We start from the raw sequence: 20,937 nt of genomic DNA on the forward strand, positions 1-20,937 counted from the left end.
CTCTTCCTCTCCTGAACAGAATTGTCGGAGCTGTCTTCTTCCTTACTATATGGTAGATGCCCATAACAATGATCTCTAAACTCATAAAATTGTGTGTAATGAATGAATAAAGTCACTAGTGTGAGATATAGGACTTCAACTTAAACTGTTCCAATAAAATGAATTGTCAAACACTTCACAAGAATTCTTTTTACAAGCAGAACACCAATTACTACGATCACAACACTGCATTTTTTTTTTTTTTTTGATGAAAATGTAATCATACAAACCACACATCAATCCCAAAAGGCACAACACTGTATTTGCTCCCATGGGGGCTTTGTGTTTTTTGGGGTGGAAGCCCCCATGGGACCACGCGCTTATGTTTGTTGAACTTTCAACGCAAAAAGCATTGCTTGATTTAAAATTTCCTCCCTGAGCAATTTCCCTATACATTTCCACTCTTTCAAGATGTTGCCTGGAAAGGAAAGTTGATTCTTTGGAAGACTGATTCTGTTTTGTAATTCATGTGGATAGGTTCTCTCCCCCACCTCTGCCAACTAAGGATTTAGGAATCGATATCGGGGATAAGTTGTATCGGTATTGACTATGACTGATATGGATTGGCTAATATAGTATGGATATCCATCTTTTTTCTATGCAAAATGTTGTTTTGATCTGGTATTGGGTCGATATGCCCGATATGTATTGGTATCTGTATTAGTATCATCAACAACAGATATCGTGAAGTAAATCCATGTTTTCAATTCTCAATCTTTTTTTCTATTACTTCAGACCTTCAAGGGTGTAAAAGTAAAGGAAGATTGCACTAGATGGATCAAATAATATCTGGTCTGAAATGGAAATATACATATCCACATTGATTAGTTTTTGAACAGGCTTAGATTGTTTTTGAAAATAGATTTTTCAAATTCAAATTCCCCCAAACAGACGCGAACACAAATCAAAAACGGATTTTTGACTATCTACTTACATCTCTAAATGTAAATCAGATTTCAACATTTTAAATAGGATTGAGTTTTCTTAACTTATGGTGATGTAACTTTATGATTGGACTTTGAGTTCATCATTAAATCTAACTCCCTATTATTCAAGATCGAAAATACCATTCTCGTTAAATCTAACTCCCTTATGGTGAAGTAACTTTATGATTGGACTTTGAGTTCATCTAATCCGATGAATGAAGATATTTTCTCTTCACCATGGTTGAACAGAAAGTAATTACTTTAAAAAAATTTCCAAGTCAAACTTATTGTTTAAAGAACCGATAACTATTCCAACTATTTAAAACCATCTGATTCTAAGATTTTTGAGATTGGATTGCCAAATTTCCAAATCTAAGGGGTCGATTCTAGGGATGTAAATGGATAACCAAAATCCGAATCCGAATCTGCATCCGTGTCTGTTTAGGGACATCCGTATTCGTTTAGAGATATCCAGAAAATAATCTGAATCATCCGATTAAAATCCATCCGAAAAAAAATCCAAATACTTAATAATAAAAAATTAAGTAAATAATGATTTTGAGGGTTTTTTAAGATTCAATAGGTTCTAGAATATGATGAAAAGAGAATCATGATCTAAGAGATATGGATTGAGAGTGAATTGTATCCACTAGGGGGAGAAAGGTCCGGGTTATACGAGGCAGAGATGTACACGAATGGTCGAAAATCTGAATCCAATCCGCATCCGAATCCGTTTAGAGGTACCCGAATTTGGTCAAAGAATATCCAGCTCCGATCACATCCAATCCGTATCCGATCCAAATCCGATCCGTTTACATTCCCATTTTCAAACACAACCCAATTGAAGAGTCTCGTAAGAAACCCTTTCCCACGTACTAGAATTTCACACTCGTGGAACTGCAATAAACTAAAAAATGATGGACAAATGCCCTATTTGGTTAGAAGTGTGAACAAAATAGGGAACTAGTTTTCTGTCCGGTAGTGTGGCCTATGCCAGCACTCCCACGTGTCTATCTCTCTCCTCCTCGAAAAAAGGGGGCAATGGTGCCTTTTCAGATGGAGAGGAGAAAGATAGACTCGTGGGAGTGCTAGCATAAGCCACACTCCCGGACAGAACTTTCTCCCATAAAAGTAATAAGAGAAATAAAAGTTTTACTGGTAAAGTGAAGCAAAAAAAAATTCTTAGGAGGTGTAGTAGCTCGACAAACACATCAATAAATTTAGAATTTTTTTGATAGATAGGATATGGTGTAGATTAGTCATGTATAAAATTTCATAATCTAATTCAATAAAATACCTTCTAATGCATCCCATGTATATGTCCATGCATGCGTATAGTACTCTCTTTTTTTAATCTATCTTATCTAGCTGCCCAATGGGACTTTAACTACAATTACAAGAGATTTTTAACCACTAAAGGGGAAGGGTGCCTTATGGCACCAATGTGAAACAGGAGAATCGATCCCTTAACCCTCCTTGGGCATGCACTCTACTGGCAAGCCACCGACAAACTGACAAAGCAACTATTCACATACCAATACTCCAGACATCACTAAGTGGGCACAAACAGTATAGATTGAGAGGGGGGAGGAGGGGGGAGGGGGGAGGGAACATAAAAATGAATGTATCAGATTTGTCTTGTGTTTAGAAAACATCACCTTTCATCGTCACATGGATAACTACCTTTTTTTTCACCAAAAAAATCAAATTCTCACACCAGCACTGCTATCCTTCGAATTCAATTTTCATATTGCGAATGTTTCACAATTGCCAATAAGTCTGTAGTGATCAGCAACACGAAACTTGAATCATAGTTGGTATATTTGAAGACCACTGGTCATCCCCAGCAGATGAGAAAGCCAGAAAACCGAACATCGATTCTCCACTCGGCTGGCTGAAACAAAAACAGGGTTAGTAAGGCAAAAAAAAATTATACCTTTCACAATAGTGAACAAACAAGAAGTGAATCCACTCTACCTAATAAGATCATACACTTGATCAGCAGGAGTCCACCGAAATGCATTTATTATATTCAATTCTGGAAATGAATTCTCTCGCAAATGCAGGGAGAACCATCCATCAGATCATCCTTCCCAGGACGATCACCATAGAACTGAAAATTTTAAAGCCCAAGCATATAAGCATATGCATCAAATCTTTCGTGCTTTCTCAGTCCTCAAAAGGAAAAGAGGAGGGGAAAAAAATCCAGTCTGCATTTGCATTGCTTATAGGCCCAGAAAGGAAGGAAAAACATTTACCTTGCCTTGGGTCACAATATAAGAAACCTATTTGTCCCTTGTTTTATACAAGCCCAAGAACAAAAAATCCAATAGAAGACTAGATAGATGCAAACCATACAGAGCACGTGGAAACAGACAGGAGACCTATTCTCACCACGAGGACATAAACAGCAGTTCAAAAGGGCAAAAAATGCAAAGACGAAGACCATGCATATGAAGGGTATGGTGGCCAGACACTTCTTCCACAACCCTCTCCAACCGCCATGAAGGAAAGTTTACAGCAGTGATTTATGATCCTGAGCCTACCCAACCAATTTAAATCCCACTTCCCCACTAAGAACTAACAAATAAACATATCAAACAACAGCACTAACAAAATGAATGGAATTTCAAAAATTGCAACTCAGTTTGAAAAACAAATATTTGTTATTTCGCATCCTAATCCATCGTTACAATTCAGTCCTTCTAAACATAAGAGCAGAAAGAATGAAAGACATACATAACCATTTGACTAATGACTGGCCTCAGAAGCTTGAGAGTAAGTAAACCCATCCGGTGAAGCATTAGGGGCTGTTGAAGGAGCAGTAGTTCCACTGGAAGCTGTTCTCGGCAAATTGGAAGCAGCATTCATGTTGAAACTATCGAAACCTCCACTTGTTGGGGCTGTAGGATTGGCTTGATACATAGGTGGTGTAGTCATAGAAGGGGCACCATTTGAAGTGGGTGCGGCCGTGCTCCCAGGTGCTGGGGGATTCACCATTGGAGGCCTTGGCAGACCATTTATTTGCATCGGCAAGGAAGTTGCGCTAGGTGGCCCCATCATTGATGGCATATTTGGAGGAGCCCCATAACCTGACAAAGCCAAAACGAGTAAAAATGCAATCCATCATTGTAACCTTGAAAGAGGATGAGCGGACTAGTGTGTGCATATGACATTTGGGAAGGATTGAGTGATAGAGAGGACTATAAAACATCACCACAGAAAGTGGAAGACAACTAGTGGCAGGAATGTATATTGGGGGGGGGGGAGAAAAACTTGTTCTGGTTATACACATCAAAATTCATGCAATGGGTTTATATCAATAACTGCCATTTGATGGTCCCAACTATGATATCTAAATTGGCAAGTTGGCCAGTTGGATAATCATAATCTTGCAGTCTTTCTTGCATAGAAAATAAATCTTTCATCTGCAATTCATTAAAAAACAAAAAGTAAGAGAAAGAAAGTTCATTTGTGCCAGGCATACAGTTTCAACACATGCAAAGAGAGCTCCTGTGTAACCAAAGAATCCAGAGTACCCAAAAGAAATTGATAACAGTTGAATTACAGCTCTACAGGAGGTGAGGCAAACAGCAGAGGACAGACACATGAGTTGAGAAAGAGGGATGGGAGCAAGGATAGAAAGAAGCTAGAGATCTGTTATTTCGATGACTAGGCTAGTCATACTTGAAATTTAGAACAAAGAATAAACTGATATTGTTACAGATCAATGGATCAACATGTCACTCCATAATCATGAAATCATGTTCCACTCCAAAAAAATAAAAACCCGGAATTTTCATTGTAATTTTAGAAATGACTGAATTTATTTTGGACAAGGATGATGCTATTAGGGGGTGATAAAGTGGTTTCCAGTTGCTGCTGCCCATAGTAACAATACATTCATAGAGAAGCTACAAGGGGCAATTGTTGGATCCTCTAAAAGTTGAGTGGAAAAAAATAATAATAATATAGCTTTCATTTTCTAGCTTCCATGATCAGCACTTGCATGGAAAGATCTTTTTGAATATCTTTCCAATTGTCTCTTCTTTTTCACCTAATTGACAACTAGCAAAATATTGATCACCACTTCATGTTGCGATCTTTACAAAAACTCAAAATAATGCTGATTTTCTCTCTACGACTGCATTAAAAAGGATGGATTCCAAAGGATAGATTCCCCACAAACTGTTTTATTTTATGCTATTACCTGTATTGCTTGCATAGGTTTGTACTCATGCATGATGCACCCCAAGGCAAAGTAACTTGAGTTTGAATTTTCTAATGTCAGATAGGAGTAGGAATAGATGCATGAGCTGGAAAAGCTTTCTAGCTACTGAGAAAATCAGACGTGACAGCCCTTAGTATGTTTTTTTTGTATTTCTTCTACAGCCCTTAGTGGTAGGTAGATGGGTGACCTACTTTTACCATTCGTGCCACACGATTTTCTTTGTTGTCAGAGACTAAAATTATAGCACAACATTCAAATTAGAGCTTGTCATTAAAATTAGACAACTGAAAGCTTTTGAAAATCTTTGAAGCTCTATGGAGCATGTAGCACTTGCAAACTATGGAACCAAAAGTAAGCCTCAGAGAGAAAATGTGTATTTTGGATCCCAACAATCATAAGGAGCTAACAACTATGAATATTAGGCAACTTGCAAATGCAACTCATGCATAAGTACCAAAAAAAGGATTCCTCTTTAGTGAGACCGAGACTGTTCCCCACATCAGAATGAGAAAATATATTTGTCAAGACACCAAACCAAGCAATGGAAATGGGAAGTTCATGAATGGTAACATGTCAATGCCAATGCCACCCAAAAAATTAAATGCACAAATTCTTTCCATTCATTCAACCCTGGGTACTTAACCAGTGAATGCTTTTAGAATTTTCCATGTGTCTAACCATTGGCATACTTTCAACTCAACAAATGAATGGCCCTAAAATTGAAATGTGAAGGCAAGAAACTTCATGCTTCCACCTGCCTAATGTGGCAAAGAGCCAGGTAAATACATCCCAATGACAAAAAGTTGTGTGGCATGTTTGCCATGCATAGTGAGAGAAATGATAGGCTAAACACTGCCAGTATGGACCAACAATTAAAAATGGTAGCACGAAATCTGGGTATCCACGACCGTATAATTGTAACCTGCTTAAGTTGCAGGTAAGTTATCATCCAAATCAAAGAAAAGAAGCAGCAAATAGACTCTGGATAACAAGAACCACAACAACCAATCTATAATTCACCTGGGGCACCGGAAACAGGCCTTGGCAAAACAGGAGGTCTGATCCCTGGGATCAATGGTGCATTCACAGGTGCAGTTCCTGTCATTGGCATGATAGGCGCTTGTAGAATTGGGAGCCGGGGCCTCTGACCTTGAAAAGAAGCGAGATGTTGGTTGTATGCTGCACCAACTTGCTGGAATGCTGCAGTCTGCCCAAGATGCTCCTTGACTCTCTGATCAATCAAACTTTGCGTTTGTTGCTCTTCAAATTGCTGATAATAGGAACGCACATTTGCCTGACGTGATGAAGAAATCAGCATAACAGCAATGGCAAAAGATGAAGTGAATGAGGACCTTATGGGCTATTTTTAAGCTAAACAAAATACCTTGTGCTTGTAGCCCGCATTGTGCTGCTTTCTAACAGAAGGCTGATAGTACCAGGGAAAAGAAGAAAAAAAATGGAAGGTAAGTAGTAGAATAGGAACATTGTTTCAAATCCTCGAAAGATTAATAAGAAGGTTAAAGATAACTGCCTCCACGAAAGAATATCCTATGCACCAACCAGAAAGAAAAGTATTAAAGAAAAAATCAGCATTCCAGAAAAGGAAATAGAAAAGATAACTTAAGGTGTAACTTTTAGTTTTCAAATCTGAAGTTTACTATTTCAGTCCTACATTGTAGGGTTTTTCTTTCACCTTCCATCCATCTGATGGTCAGCATTTGCTACTTAACTCTTTGCACCAGTCTTGAATAAGTGGCTAAGACATACATGATAAAACAGATTCAGTTACATTGTGTTTGCCATTTCAGATGATAAGAGTCTTGATGGGAAGATAAATGAGTAAATGCCAAGTTAGACCAATAGAGAAATGCTTTACAATCAGAAATTTCAAGATAAACTTAACTAATATGGAATATAAGTTGCAATTTAGTAACAATAGAACATGTGAAGGAATTGTAACCATTAATGATAAAGAGATAACCCTCAGCTCAAAGTGGCCATTTTCAGTATCTTAATTTAGTCATTAATAAGGAGTCAAAGAGGAAGTTGCGCAAAGAATTAGAGCAGAGAGCATTGTGTGATCAATTTATACCATTAAACCAAAAGACCAACTTGTTGTATGGAGATGAATGTTGGACAATAAAGAAACAATACATACATAGGTTGGGAAAAAATAAATGAGAGCGTTGATCAATGACGGGCAAGACTAAGAAGGATACATGTTTGAGGAAACCTTATGGCATTAACAAATAATTCATTTGAGATGATTCATACATATTCAATGAAAATCAATGAACGCACAATGAGTGATGTGGAGCAAATTCAAGGTGTAAAAGGATGTGAGGAAGGCAAAAGATGACCTTAGTTGAAGTGATGAGCAGACATATGACTAATAGTCGATGATGGATATGACCCTAATTGAGCGGAAAAGTATTACAGAACTCACACACCCAGCCCCAAATTATTGGAGAAGGCTTAGCAAACTTGAACTGTTTCTATGCCACTTCATAAGAAGATTTGATAACAAGACTGTAAAATCTTTAGAATGGTTAGAACCACATCAAATTTCAGACCAAGAATAAACATGAATTGCCACCCTGAATTCACAGGGAAAGTGGAAGGCCACAAACTGCCCACTACAGTCGCAAATGTGATGGTTCTAAGGCAGGACATGAGAAGTTCAGAAATTGTGAGCATAAGTAACTCAAAAGTCTAAAGCACTTCAAATATTTAGGTGACATTAACCCAATCCACAGCTACTAGCTTGCATTACTTTTTCGAATAGCTAACCAAAACTTATAATCACCTTTGGCTATCAATGAAACTAAAAGTAGTACAACTCTTTTTCCTCTTCCTCTGTAACTTCAGTTGTAGAATTATTCTATAAGAAACCCACTGGAATAGGTTCACATCCGAGATGGATCATATTGGTCATAAAGCAGGTCCATGAGAAATCTATGAAACCGATATATTTTTATTCAATCATTGCAGTGAATAGTCATTGTCACCATAACCAGTCAAAAATATTCCAAAAAATTTGGAGAAAAATTTGCAATAAACAAATTCGAGAAAAATGGCACCATAACAAAACAGACCCTGTCATTTCAGCGGACCATCTCCATTATCAATGTCACGCAATAGAAATGCCCACCATTCAGGATCAGTTTTTTTTCTCCTTGATAAATACCATTCAGGAACAGTTTACACCAAACAATTTTCAAAATAAATGGCACCATGACAAAACAGAGAAAGAGTAACAGAATGCTAGTAACCCACAGAATCGTGTGTCAGGTAGGTGTCACAATAATCGCAGTAGTATCTGCAAATTCAGGGAAATTTTTATTAAAAAAAATGACAAAAGAGTTTCCTAAGCAGAAGGAAAATAAATAAAAGGGAAAATTTCTAAACATGAAAAGAATGAGAATCCTATACCGAGGCATGGTGAGCGGCCAGAGTCAGAAACCTTCTATAAATTGATTAAAAGCCTCCAAGACCTACACATTTCAAAACCCAACGGTGATCCCTGATTCAATGTCAATCCACAAACAAAAAGAGAGAACAAAAGAAAGAAAACGAAAATGGGAAGTAGACAAAATTTTTTGGTGTTAGTATTCTGCAATATATACCAGAAAATAGTTCGCAACAGCTATGATGGAAAGCAACAACTACATAACGAAGACAACGAGTCGATCGTTAACCACTCCCTTGAACAAATCAAATTAAATAATAAGCTGATCGATAGGGGCTAGAACCGTTCTCCAGAAACGTAAAGAGGGCAAAGTTAAAATAAGATAACAAGCAGTGAAAAACCCTAGATCGGACCACAACATAGGTAGGAGAAACCCTAGTTGCAGTTTTGGAAGCCCTAGGTAAGCAAACTAGCAGAGACACTCAAGTCCACAAGGTCCAACGTTCGGATACGCATAAGTGTTTAGTTACCAGTAGTGTTGGTGGCGGGCTCTGCAGGGTCGGCGCCTTGGCTGTGTCGCGACTCTTTACCCTCCGACTGGACACGACGGTGAGTCCGGGAACAGATTTTTTGTCGCTCTACGTAAATATACCATGAGGGAGACGAGATTCGCGAGGGTTCTATGTATGGGTGTCAACCGGTCGGGTTCGGTCGGGCCTAGCCGGGCCTCACGGTACTTAAAGACTACACCATGACCGCCCGTTTAAGTATTCGGGCCGGGCTTGGTCAGGCTAGGTCGGTCTTCGGGCTATAATCGGTCTAATGTAATCAGACCTCAACCAGGTTTTGACCGGGCAGTGGGCATGTTTAGCTCTAAGCGGACCTTAACTGGGCTATGGACATGTGTAGCTCTTCTAGGAGGAGAATGGTCATTCCACCAGGGTCACAGTGAGAGGAGAGCCCAAGTGTGAGGTGTGGCCCTCTTGCACGCACTGTTGTCATCGTCTCCGAACACCTTCTGTAGATGATCTTCTCCCAAACCCAAACCCAAGCTAACGGAGAAGAGTTGCATTAGAGTGTGCCCTCGAGGACCAATTGTCCATAGTACTCCTCAATTGTCTCCTTACACTAAAAAAAAATTACAGTTAATGGGTGTTTGTTAAAATGTCCGGATCAATTCAAGTCAGTAAGAAAAGACATAATATGGATTTAGTTCCAAGTACCTGATAATTAAGTCAAGTTAAAAAGTTGGGCAAGCTCATGTAGGTACAATAGGAACACAACAGTAATGGTTTAATTTTAAAATTAAAATTTTTACCTAAGGGGAGTTGGGAGAGCAGGCCACTTGTTATGGTCTTTAAGGGAATTGGGTAAGTATTGAAGTAAAAAATAGTCACTCCAATCAAGAATGGCTCCCTTCTCAACACCCAATCTGCTGCCATAACCTTCATAGGTAAGTGGGCTAGAACCAATCATAAGGTTTCAAAACCAATAAATAGGTCGGGCTACGTCGGGCTAGGCTCGGTTGGGCTAGGTCGGGGTAGCATTCGGTCGGTTCGGTCGGCCATCCGACGGGCTAAAACCTCACACCGGGACCGCCCAGTTACTAAACGTGTCGAACCAAGCCGAGCTTTAGCCGATCGGGTTCGATCGGTTCTGCCGGGCCGGGCTTGGAATAGACACCCCTAGTTCTCTGAGCAAGCAGCATAGGGGGACTGCGAAACAGAAATATTGGACATAGGACGCCAGCAATGTCAATTCCCTTAGAAGGAGAGAGAGGGGGGCTAGCATATCCAATCTCTGTCATTTTAGGGTTTTCCAACCATGGGACATTGGGAACTGCTTCAATGAGGAGCGAGAAAATGGTATTGCACATGGGAGGGCAGCGATGTCATTTCATGTGAAAAGGAGAGAGAAATAGACATAAAGGTGTTAGCATACTCTACGGTCTACCCCGAGGTTCAAAGAATCTTTCCCATACTATGATGTGAAAGGGTTCTCTAAGCAATCAGTATAGGAGTGTGTTACGTCAGGAAATCATCCGATGGTCCTTCGAGTGCCATAACCTGCAAAAGACCCTGGGTGAAAAAGGAGAACCGGTGTGGTTCCGGCCTAGGACTCTCCGATGCCTAAGTTAGATCTCTCTGAGCAAACAGATGTGTGAATAGAATTCAAGATAGATTGAAGGGGTGGAATACCTCTGCTTTTATAATGGAGTGTGGCGGTGCGAAAAGTCCTGGATGATGGCGAATTATCCCCGTAGCAAATAGAGTCCAAGAGTGTCAGGGGTCTTCCATGGTTGGTTGCTCCTCTACGGGGAGGTAGTGTCCTGATAGGAATGGTGTTTCCAATAGATAGAAGTAAAGTGTTTGTGTCCGTCTTAGATTGTGTGACTGGTAGAGGATGGTGGAGAGTCCAAGTCCTGAAGGTGGTAGAAGTCTTGTCTATGACGGTGGTACAGAGTCCAGGCGGCGGTGTACCTCTTATTGGGGACGATGGTAGTATCCTAGTCCAGGTCCCTGGAGGGTTGGTGTTTTGGGCCGGACTCATGGCAGGCCGTGTGGGGCGAACCCGCAGTCAATCCGCCGTTGGTTAGGTTTTGGTCCACCTCCTTGGACCGTTGCCACGTGGTGACCACCGATTGGTGGGTGAGAACTTGGGTTCATCATTTGGCCCCCACTCTCTTGGGCCAGGTTGTCCAAGACAGTACATTTTGTCTTTTTATCCTCTCAGGGGGTTTGTTGCAAATTCTTCCTATTGGAGGATGTGTCTGCAAATTTCCTTGTGTAGGGAGAGGTTGTGGGTTCAAACCTCTCCTCTCACTTCTTCTTCTTCTTCTTCTTCTTTTTTTTTTTTTTGTAGATACATCTCCTCTTCTTATCTATTTCCTTTTTCACTTTTTCATTTCTCACTTTGGCTTTTCCACTCTAGCTTTTTGCTTTTTCACTTTTTCATCTTGAGGTCTTCTTCCCTTCTTGCATTGGATAGTTGCTTCCTGGTGCCCCACAGGTGTTTGCTTTTGGGTCACAAGGAGCACTAAGGCTTGGTGACTTGCTTGGGTTGGCTTTTGGTCTTGGGTTTGGAGGCCCATCTTTGTGTTTGTGGTCGTACCTTTCACATGCACAATTGGTGCCTTGGTTCGACTTCTGGGCTCCTGTTGTGTAGCGCTTGTTCATGCGATCTGCGTTGGGGGTCACCGCTTGTCTGATCGACGCCTGCGGTGGTTCGCGCCTGGTGCCACGCATTTGGTGATGGACGATCATTGTCCACCGTCCGACATTCATGATCGTCGCCCACTTGTGGTTCGGGATCGTCCGGTCCTTCATTCGATTGGCTCGCCCATCCTTCATTCACGATCAGTGCCTTCGGGTCCATCGTTCGACTATTGGTCGTCTTGTCCGCGATTTCCTCATCTTCGAGTCCGCCGTTCGACGATTGGCCGTTCTCGTTCATGAGCAGTGTCCTTAGGTCTGCCCGATTGGTCGTCTCATCAGCGATCTCAGTGTCCTCGGGTCCGTCATCCTTGGGTCCTCGGGCCCGTTGTTTGATGATTGGCCGTTGTCCGCGATCTTAGCGTCCTCAAATCCATCGTTAGAAGATTGGCCGTCTCGTCCGCGATCTCAGCGTTCTCGGGTCCGTGGTTCGATGATTGGTCATCTCTAGTTCACGATTAGCGCCTACAACCAATGATCAGCGCTCGTCCATCACTCAGCGATCGGCGCCCGCGCGCGTCCTTCATTTGCGATCAGCGTCCGCCGTTCTTCATTCGTTCACGACCTCTCATTTGACGATTTGTACTCGCGACTTCTACGTAATTGGTATGGACTCGTTCTCTTCTCTCTCTCTTTTTCTTCTCTCTTTTATTTTATTTTATTTTATTTTATTGACAAATTCGTTGTTGATGGCTGTAGGTTGGCGGTCTTCTTGTGTCGATTGCCTGGCATTGGGGGGACCTCGTTTCGAGTAAGTCACTTGTTTCATATTTATGTCTTCATCCGTCGATTCTGATCTTGCCACGGTTGTGGTTGGGTCCTCTGGGGAGCCCTGGTCAGGGTCTTCTTCCCCTGCAGACACTATCCCTTCACCACCTTCTCCGATTGCTAGTGAGGAGGATGGGGTCTCTAGTGACCCCGGTCCTAGTGGGGGACTTAGCACCTCGCTTGTAGCGGGCCCTACTAGTAAATTATCTCAGATTTCCAGTATTGTTACTGCCTCGAACCTAGTTTCCCTTCGCCAAGAGTTCCATATACCTTCCGAGATGGTGCTTCGTGTCCCAGGACCTAGTGATCGGGCTTTCTCACACCGAGCGGATGAGATCTATCTCTACCGCATCTTCTTTTCCTGTGGTCTTCAATTTCCCATGGTTCGTTTTGTTGAGCTGGTGCTAGACCATTGGCACCTCACCCCTGGGCAGGTATTGCCCAACTCCTGGAAGATCATCTTAGGTTTCTATGTATTTTTTGCTCGGATGGGGCGCGCCGCCAGTGTTCCCCTGTTCTCGTATTTCTATATGCTGAAGAAGGGGGAAGGCGCATGTTATCACTTTTCCCGTTGCCTCCCTAAGCCGCATCTTGTCGATCTTGACCTTCTCGAGGGGATCACTGATTTGATGAAGCGTTGGAGGGATCATTTTTTCTTTGCCACAGTCCCCCTGGTTCCCTGCGTACTACTTCGGAGGACATCAATATCAAGAGGGTGAATCACCATCTCAGGTTGAGTGACTTTGAGAGCGAGTCCCTCAGGCGTTGTCAGGGACGTGAGCCGTTCAACGTCCGGGAGTTGGACTCGGAGGCTTTCCTATTTCTTTGGAAGCTGAGTCCTAGTAAGATGTTCAGTTCTATACTTGGTACCTGTATTGATGCTTTTCTTTCTGGATCTCTGTGGCTTTATTGATGTATTATTGTTGTTGTGCAGTGGACAATCGATCGGATATTAATGTCTTCCGAGCGAACATGTGGAAGAAGGCCGCTCAGGGTGGCTTGCTTTCTGGTGGGGGTGTTCCTGCAGCTTCTAGACCTCCTCTTGTTGTAGCTGCTGATGGCAAGCGGAAGGGGGTTCCTAATCCCTCCAGTATGAGGAGTGGTCCACGGGTTATTCTCCCAAGACCGAGGCCTACTATAGATGTCTCGAGACCTTCTATTCCCCCCTCTACTGTGGTTCAGGGGGTGGCTTCTTCTTCTGTGGGAGCGTCTGTCGATCCACCGACTCTATCTACCGCCGACCCACCGGCTCCTTCCACTTTGGTGCTTCCTTAGGAGCTTTAGGTTGATGCGGTCTTGACTCGCCCTGGTGTACCTCGTGAGTGGTTGGACCTGGGGAGGCTTCTAGCAGAGCATTTGACACTGCAGGGGATGAGTAACTCGGTTCTAGTACACTCTCTTTGAGGTATTTGTGTGATGGGCTTCTGATGCTCTTGTTGTTCATAGGTCCAGCATCGCACTACGGAGGCAGTACTCCACCTCGAGCAGAGGGCATTCCAGGAGATCCAGCTGACTCACAAGTGGCGTAGCATGGAGAGGGAGCTCTAGGAGCATCAGGTTGCCCAAGAGGAGGCCGTCGTACGGGTGAGGAGGATGGTTGAGGAGCTCAGGTCTATGTCTTCCCAGAGCGTGGCTAGGGAGGCGAAGAGCTCAGCCAGGATCCGTGCACTGGAGGAGGAGCTTCGTGACTTGAGACAGAGTTAGCCGAGGCTGGCAGGCGAGCTGTAGCAGAGTACCAGCAGTCTTCAGAGCTTATGGATTGGTTCTATAAGGAGAACCAGGGGATATATGACGCGGGGATCTAGGATTTGGCCGCCTATGTCCTTGAGGAGACTCCTAGCTATGACTTCTCACGCTTCGCGGGCGTGGTGGCGTTGACCTCAGTCGCTACTGTGGCCACCGATGTTCCTATTGGGGAGAGCACTGCGGTGCCCGAGGAGGGTGTTACTCAGCCTGATGAGGGTGCTATTCCTATAGAGGAGGGAGTGGCGCTCCCACCTGATTCTGAGATGGGTTCTCCTCCAGAGGAGGATGTAACCCCCCCCAGTGGAGGTTTCCTGACTTTTTTGTGTATATGACATGTTGGAATTGTGAGTCCGAACTCTGAGTTGTAATTACTGTGATTTTCTTTTCTGATTTGTGTGTAGTTAACTTCTTACCTTTTTTCGCGTATTGTTTCTTACGATTGATGTGTGTGGTAATCATTTGATCCTTATTACTTTAAGGGTTCCCGAACCTTGGTACTTTAGACGGTCTACAGACCTCGGTGGTCTGGTGGTCTACGAACCTCAGTGGTCTACAGACCTTGGGTGGTCAACGAACTTGGGTGGTCCACGGACCTTGAGTGGTTGGTGGACCTTGGGTGGTCCACGGACCTTGGTGGCCAACGGACCTCAGTGGCATTATGCCTTGGTGGTCTATAGACCTTGGTGGCCAACGGGCCTTGGGTGGCATTACGCCTTGATGGTCTACAGACCTTGGTGGTCTACGGACCTTGGTGGCCAATGGGCCTTGGTGGCATTGATTCGATTGAGTGGTAGAAGGAGATGAGTATATCAACTATTTACTTCAAATGAAATTTCAAATTATCCTTGAAAATGCAACTGTCTGACATCTCACTACGCTATTGCTACTGCTATTACTGCCACTACTACTACTGCTGCTGCTACTACTGGTGGTTTTGCTGCTACTGCTGATGGTACTGCTGCTTTTACTGGTAGTACTTCCTCAGGTGTTCGAAGTTCCAGGTACGGTCTGCCTTCTTGCCCCCAGAGTTTTCAAGCAGTAGGTCCCTGGACGTATCTGCTTGGAAACTATGTACGGTCCTTCCCAGTTGGCCGACAACTTCCCTTCCTTTCGCGGTTATGATGCACTTCCCTTCTTAGGACTAGGTCTCCCTGGTGGCGCTTGTAACGGGTTGTTGAACTGCTTCCCGTTATCTGACTCTAGGATTCTTGGTACGCCAAACCTGTAGATGATGTCATCACGGACAAACTTCTCCATTTCATTCTCTGTTATTTTGGCTAATGGCTTAGCCTCGATCCATTTGGTGAAGTAGTCTATAACGACGACCAGGTACTTCCGGTTTCCTGATGCTGCAATGAAGTCGCCTAGGATGTCCACCCCCCACATGGCAAAGGGAATGGGGTTGAGGATTGATGTCAGTTTGGTGGCGGGTAGATGGGGTACTGGGGCGAACAACTGATATTGCTCACAAGCCTTGACATATTGTATGGCCTCCTCTTGCATCTTCGGCCAATAAAGTCCCTGGCAGAGTATTTTATAGGCTAAAGCTCATCCTCCCATATGGCTTCCGCATATCCCTTTATGGACCTCCGCCAGGGCATACTGGGCTCCCTTTGGTCCTAGGCACCGAAGCAATGGTGTTGTGGCCCCCCTCTTATATAGTATGTCGTTCAGGATGGTGTACTTTGCAACTCTCACTCTTATCTTCCTCGCCTCGACCTTGTCGTCCGGTAGGATGTCATTCTGTAGGTAATTGAGTATAGGGTCCATCCAACTAGGCCCTTCTTCAATCTCATTGCCCTGCTTTTTCTGATATATTGGCTCATGTAGTATTTCAACATAGACGGCACTGGCCAGGTTACGGAGCTCGTCGTTGGCTAGCCTGGACAGGGCATCGGCCGTGGTATTCTCGATCCTGGGAACCCAAACCATCTCAAATTTCTCGAACTCCCCAATCAATGCTCAAGCACGTGCTAGGTATGACGCCATTCGCTCGACCTTCGCCTCATACTCTCTATTCACCTGGTTCACTATAAGCTGGGAGTCACTCCGGGTAGATAGATGTGTGACTTAAATCGCCTTGGCTACCCGGAGTCCAGTGAGCAATGCTTCATTATTGGATGCTGGGAAGGTGAGTCAGAGAGCATACTGGATTCGGAATCCTTCGGGGCTGGTGAGTATGAAGCCAGCCCCGCTTCCTGCTGCATTACTCGAACCATCTACGTACATCTCCCACGATCCTCAATCCTGCTCGTTCGGTTCTGCTGCTTCTGATTCGTCTTCAAGTAGGGTGCACTCAACGACGAAGTCGACCAGTGCCTGGCCTTTGATGGCCGTTCGAGGTTGGAACCTGATGTCATGCTCACTTAATTCTACGGCCCATGCAATCAACCGTTCGGAGACATCTGGTTTATGCAGTACCTTCTTCAATGGTAGATCGGTGAGTACTGTGACTGTATGGGCTTAGAAGTATGGTCGGAGCTTCCTAGCCACTATCACCAGTGCATAGGCCTACCTTCTCGACCCTGGTATACCTGGTCTCCGCGTCAATCAAGACATAATTGACATAGTAGATAGGTCTTTGCACCCTTGCTTCTTCCTTCAATAGTACCGCGCTTACCGTGATCGGGGTTGCAGCCAGGTAGATCTGCAACTCTTCATTGGGATCTGGCCGCCCAAGTAATGGTGGATTCTCGAGGTATTCCTTCAGCTCATCGAACGCCTTCTGACACTCCTCAGTCCAGGAAAAGTCTTTAGGACTTCGGAGGTTCTTCAATGTCTTGAAGAACGGCAGGCACTTATTACCCGACTATGACACAAACCTTGAAAGGGCGACGACCCTTCCATTCAACCTCTGCGCCTCTCTGACCGTCCGTGGTGGTGCCATCTCTTGGATGGCCTTGATCTTGTATTCCACATACTGAGACCATGAACCCTGGGAACTTCCCTGGCATTACTCTGAAAACGCACTTTGCAGGGTTTAATTTCATCTGGTTCCTCCTCAGTATCGTGAATGCTTCCTCCCGGTCAGTCAGGTGTTGGTGGGTTTGGACGCTTTTCACGAGCATGTCATCTACATACACCTCCATGTTGCATCCGATCTGTTCTTCGAACATCTTGTTGACCATCCTTTGGTAGGTGGCCACTGCATTCTTCAATCTGAATGATATGACACGATAGCAGTAGTTCTCCGTATCCGTTCGAAAGGCGGTGTAAGACTCATCATCCTCATACATGAGGATCTGGTTATACCCAGAGTAGGCGTCCATGAAGCTGAGCATCTCATGGCCTGTAATCGCATTGATCAATAGGTCGATCCTGGGTAGTGGGTACTCATCCTTTGGGCATGCCTTGTTCAAGTCAGTGTAGTCGACGCACATTCTCCACTTCTCGTTAGGCTTTGGTACCATGACCACATTTGCGAGCTAGGTAGGGAACTCCTATTCATGGGTGAACCCTGCTCGGCTCAACTTCTTGACCTCTTCTTTGATAGCTGCTTTCTAATCGAGGGCAAAATTCTGCCGCTTCTGTTGGACAGGCTTCTTGGTCGGGTCTATGTGTAACCTGTGCTCTGCTATGGATTGGGGTATGCCAGGCATGTCCGCTATCGACCATGCGAAGACATCCATGTTGGCCTGGAGAAGGTATCCCAGTTCTTCTTTTTGTTCATCGTTCAACAATGAACCAACCTGTACCACCTTGGAAGGGTCATCCTCGCTGAGTTGCCATGGGACAAGGTCCTCCATCGACCTACCCCTCTTCTCTATTTGTTCATCTCTCTGGTCGCTGACCAGGTTCTCCATGCACAGTGCCATTCCCCTGGTGTTACCATTATTCTTCTTGACGAAAGTAGCATAGCATTCTCTGGCCTTCTTTTGATCGCCTCGGACTTCACCCACTCCGTTGTCAGTGGGGAACTTCATCTTCAGGTGGAGCGGTGACACGACCCCTCTAAGGGCTATCAAGGAGGGTCGCCCTAGAAGGCCGTTGAATGAGACCACGGACTTGACCACCATGAAGTTGACCATGACGATCACCTATCGAGGATGTTCTCCAAAGGTGACGGGTAGCTCTATAATACCTCTGATGGAGGCAGTGGCGCCTAAGAACCCATGGAGGTAGGTAGGCTTCGCCTTGAGTTGGTTGTCCCTGAACCCAAATTATCGATAGGCTTCCAGTGAGAGCACATTCACCGACGCCCCTGTATCTATCAATACCCGATGCACGGGTCGATTGGCAATCTCCACCTGTACTGCCAAAGCGTCCTCATGTGGAAAGCTTACACCTTCCAGGTCCATATCCGAGAAGGAGATCACTGTCTTGGTCTTTGCTATCTTGCTCGGCTTCTCTATTACTCTCACAAACCTAGCATGGGCTTTGGCTTTTCTGGTAGACTCTTGCCCCGGTCCTCCGAGTATGGTGAGGATGGGGGCTCCCTTGGTGCCGCTGGGTTCAGGTACATCTCTCCTCTCTTCTGTGTGGTTTCTCTCTCTATCTCAATCCGCTCTCCTTTCTTCTCTTCTTGGTTCTTCTCTTTCTCGCTCACGACCTCGGTCTCCTTGGCCCGAACGGCCGTCATGCCTTCCTCTGATGTACTTGTTCAAACTCCCGGCTCTTACAAGGTTTTCTATCTCCCTTTTCAGTCTTCTGTGTCATGCCCGTTATCCTTATGGAAGAGACAGTATTTGTCGGGGTTACGCTTCTCAGGCCCTGCTAGCATGGGTCGAGGCCAATGGAGTAGGTCACGATCTTGAATCTGCATAAGGATCTGGGACCTGGTGGCGTTCAGAGGTGTGAACTCTGGGTTGCTTGCTCGTTCACTCCTTTATGGGCGACGGTCACTCCTGACTGCTGGATGATCGCCCTTCTTCTGTCGACGCTCGATCTTGACCTCTTGCTCTCTTTGTGGTCATTCATCGCCGACCTTTTGTTATCCTGGGGCTTGGCTTCGATCGCCTTCTTTCGGGCTTGTACTATCTCAGCCATGTTGGCGAACTCATTGCACCATTCCAGGAGCTCCTTCATGGTCTTAGTTTCATGAAGTGCCAGGTCTTTGATCAGGTCCAGGTCTCTGATGCCTCCTGCCAAGGCCGCATGTTGAGTATGGTCGTCTAAGTCTCGAACCTCTAAGGATTCCTTGGTGAACCTGCTGACATACTCCTTGAGGGACTCCCCAGGGTTCTGTACCACATTCAGTAGATTGACCATGGTCTTCTTCTGCTTGACGCTGCTCTGGAAACGAGTGATGAACTGCTCGCACAATTCTTCGAACGAACCAATCGACCTCAGTCGTAGCCTGGAGAACTAGGAAGTAGTTGGACCCTTGATGGACGTAGGGAATGCTCGACAGGAGACCACGTCCGATCCACCATACAGGGTCATCATACCATTGAAGTAGTTGATATGGTCATTGGGGTCCGTGGTACCATTGTACAGTTCAAAGGTTGGTAACCTGAACCTGGATGGGAGTGAGGCTGACATGATCTCATCTGAGAATGGGTGTTGCCTGGGGATCGAGTATGTCTCGCCTTTGGTCTGCTTCTTCAACCCTTCTAGTTTCTCATCCAACTCTCGCAGTCTCTTATCTAGCTTTTCATCTCGTGATTGCCCCTCTCGTCTTGACTGTTGGCGGGATGGTGAAGGATCACGCCGCAATGAATCTTGACGTGAACGCGAGGGGCTTCCTTCGCGTTATGTTTGGCTTCGCTCTGGTGTATAACTTCCTCCTAGTCGACCTTGGAACATCGATCTCCGGATGGACCATTCGGGGTTGAGTACCACGGATCGGTGTGATGGTGTTCTTCCCCGATCCGACCGCACTGAGAGGTCCGCTGTTTGCCTAGGAGGTTGGGAAGGCTCTCCCCGCTGCCTGGTGTGCCTCTTTGATCTATCCCCCATGGGAGGTGACCTCCTAGGGCTCTGGTCCTGTCGGGGATCCATCCTACGACGGTGGGACATCGCTCGTTGCCTCAAGTAGTCGCGGAAGAGTTGTCGATCATTGAGGATCTGTCGTTGCAAGTCATTGACCTGACCCACAGTCGCTGGTGCATTAGGGTCAGGCACTGGCTCCACAGGGGCTCCAATGGCTGCTTCGGGGTTGAGGTTGAGGTTGACTACCTCCACCTGCTGGTTCTCTGGAACCCCCCTCTCCTGAGAGACACGGTCAGTGGCTCTCCGGCGTGAGCTCTCCAGAGGAGGTGATCCGTTCCCCTCCCTTATAGCATTGTTGGTAGAGGGAACGATCTTCTTGCCTCATGGTGCCATTGTTGAACAGATATGGAAACAAGCTAGTAAAGGTAATGGCTAGCGTCGTTCCCATAGACGACGCCAATCTGTTGCGTCAGGAAATCGTCCGATGGTCCTTCGAGTGCCGTAACCTACAAAAGACCCTGGGTGACAAAGGAGAACCAGTGTGGTTCCGGCCTAGGACTCTCCGGTGCCTAAGTTAAATCTCTCTGAGCAAACAGATGTGTGAATAGAATTCAAGATGGGTTGAAGGGGTGGAATACCTCTGCTTTTATAATGGAGTGTGGCGGTGCGAAGAGTCCTGGTTGATGGCGAATTATCCCCGTAGCAGATAGAGTCCAGGAGTGTCAGGGGTCTTCC

General features: G+C 45.0%; 1 protein-coding gene across 3 annotated transcripts; it reads right to left on the bottom strand.

Moving 5' to 3' along the window:
- Positions 1–2,754: 2,754 nt before the first annotated feature.
- LOC122668001 (U1 small nuclear ribonucleoprotein C) lies at positions 2,755–8,874 on the bottom strand. Of its 3 annotated transcripts, XM_043864516.1 has the most exons (7): positions 8,823–8,874; positions 8,625–8,690; positions 8,473–8,511; positions 6,581–6,622; positions 6,217–6,490; positions 3,705–4,057; positions 2,755–2,855 (listed from the first exon to the last, which is right to left on the bottom strand). In XM_043864516.1, the coding sequence occupies exons 2-6, from the start codon at positions 8,634–8,636 to the stop codon at positions 3,717–3,719; spliced, it is 708 nt and encodes a 235-aa protein (XP_043720451.1). In that variant the 5' UTR covers positions 8,637–8,690; positions 8,823–8,874; the 3' UTR covers positions 2,755–2,855; positions 3,705–3,716. The 3 variants fall into 3 exon arrangements, with proteins under 3 accessions (XP_043720451.1, XP_043720450.1, XP_043720452.1); XM_043864515.1 differs by lacking the exon at positions 2,755–2,855 and having other exon boundaries at positions 3,623–4,057; XM_043864517.1 differs by lacking the exons at positions 2,755–2,855; positions 8,823–8,874 and having other exon boundaries at positions 3,623–4,057; positions 8,473–8,515; positions 8,629–8,690.
- Between the last annotated feature and the right edge of the window lie 12,063 nt (positions 8,875–20,937).

The sequence above is a fragment of the Telopea speciosissima genome, chromosome 7 (assembly GCF_018873765.1).
Source record: "Telopea speciosissima isolate NSW1024214 ecotype Mountain lineage chromosome 7, Tspe_v1, whole genome shotgun sequence".
In the NCBI taxonomy this organism is placed as follows: Eukaryota; Viridiplantae; Streptophyta; class Magnoliopsida; order Proteales; family Proteaceae; genus Telopea; species Telopea speciosissima.

What these genes read in the sequence shown, in the direction of transcription:
- LOC122668001 (XM_043864516.1), bottom strand. An exon ending in CCTACCTGACACACGATTCT is followed by an intron (nt 6,623 to 8,472) that starts GTGGGTTACTAG and finishes TGGTACTATCAG; the next exon opens with CCTTCTGTTAGAAAGCAGCA. An exon ending in GCCTGTTTCCGGTGCCCCAG is followed by an intron (nt 4,058 to 6,216) that starts GTGAATTATAGA and finishes TGGCTTTGTCAG; the next exon opens with GTTATGGGGCTCCTCCAAAT.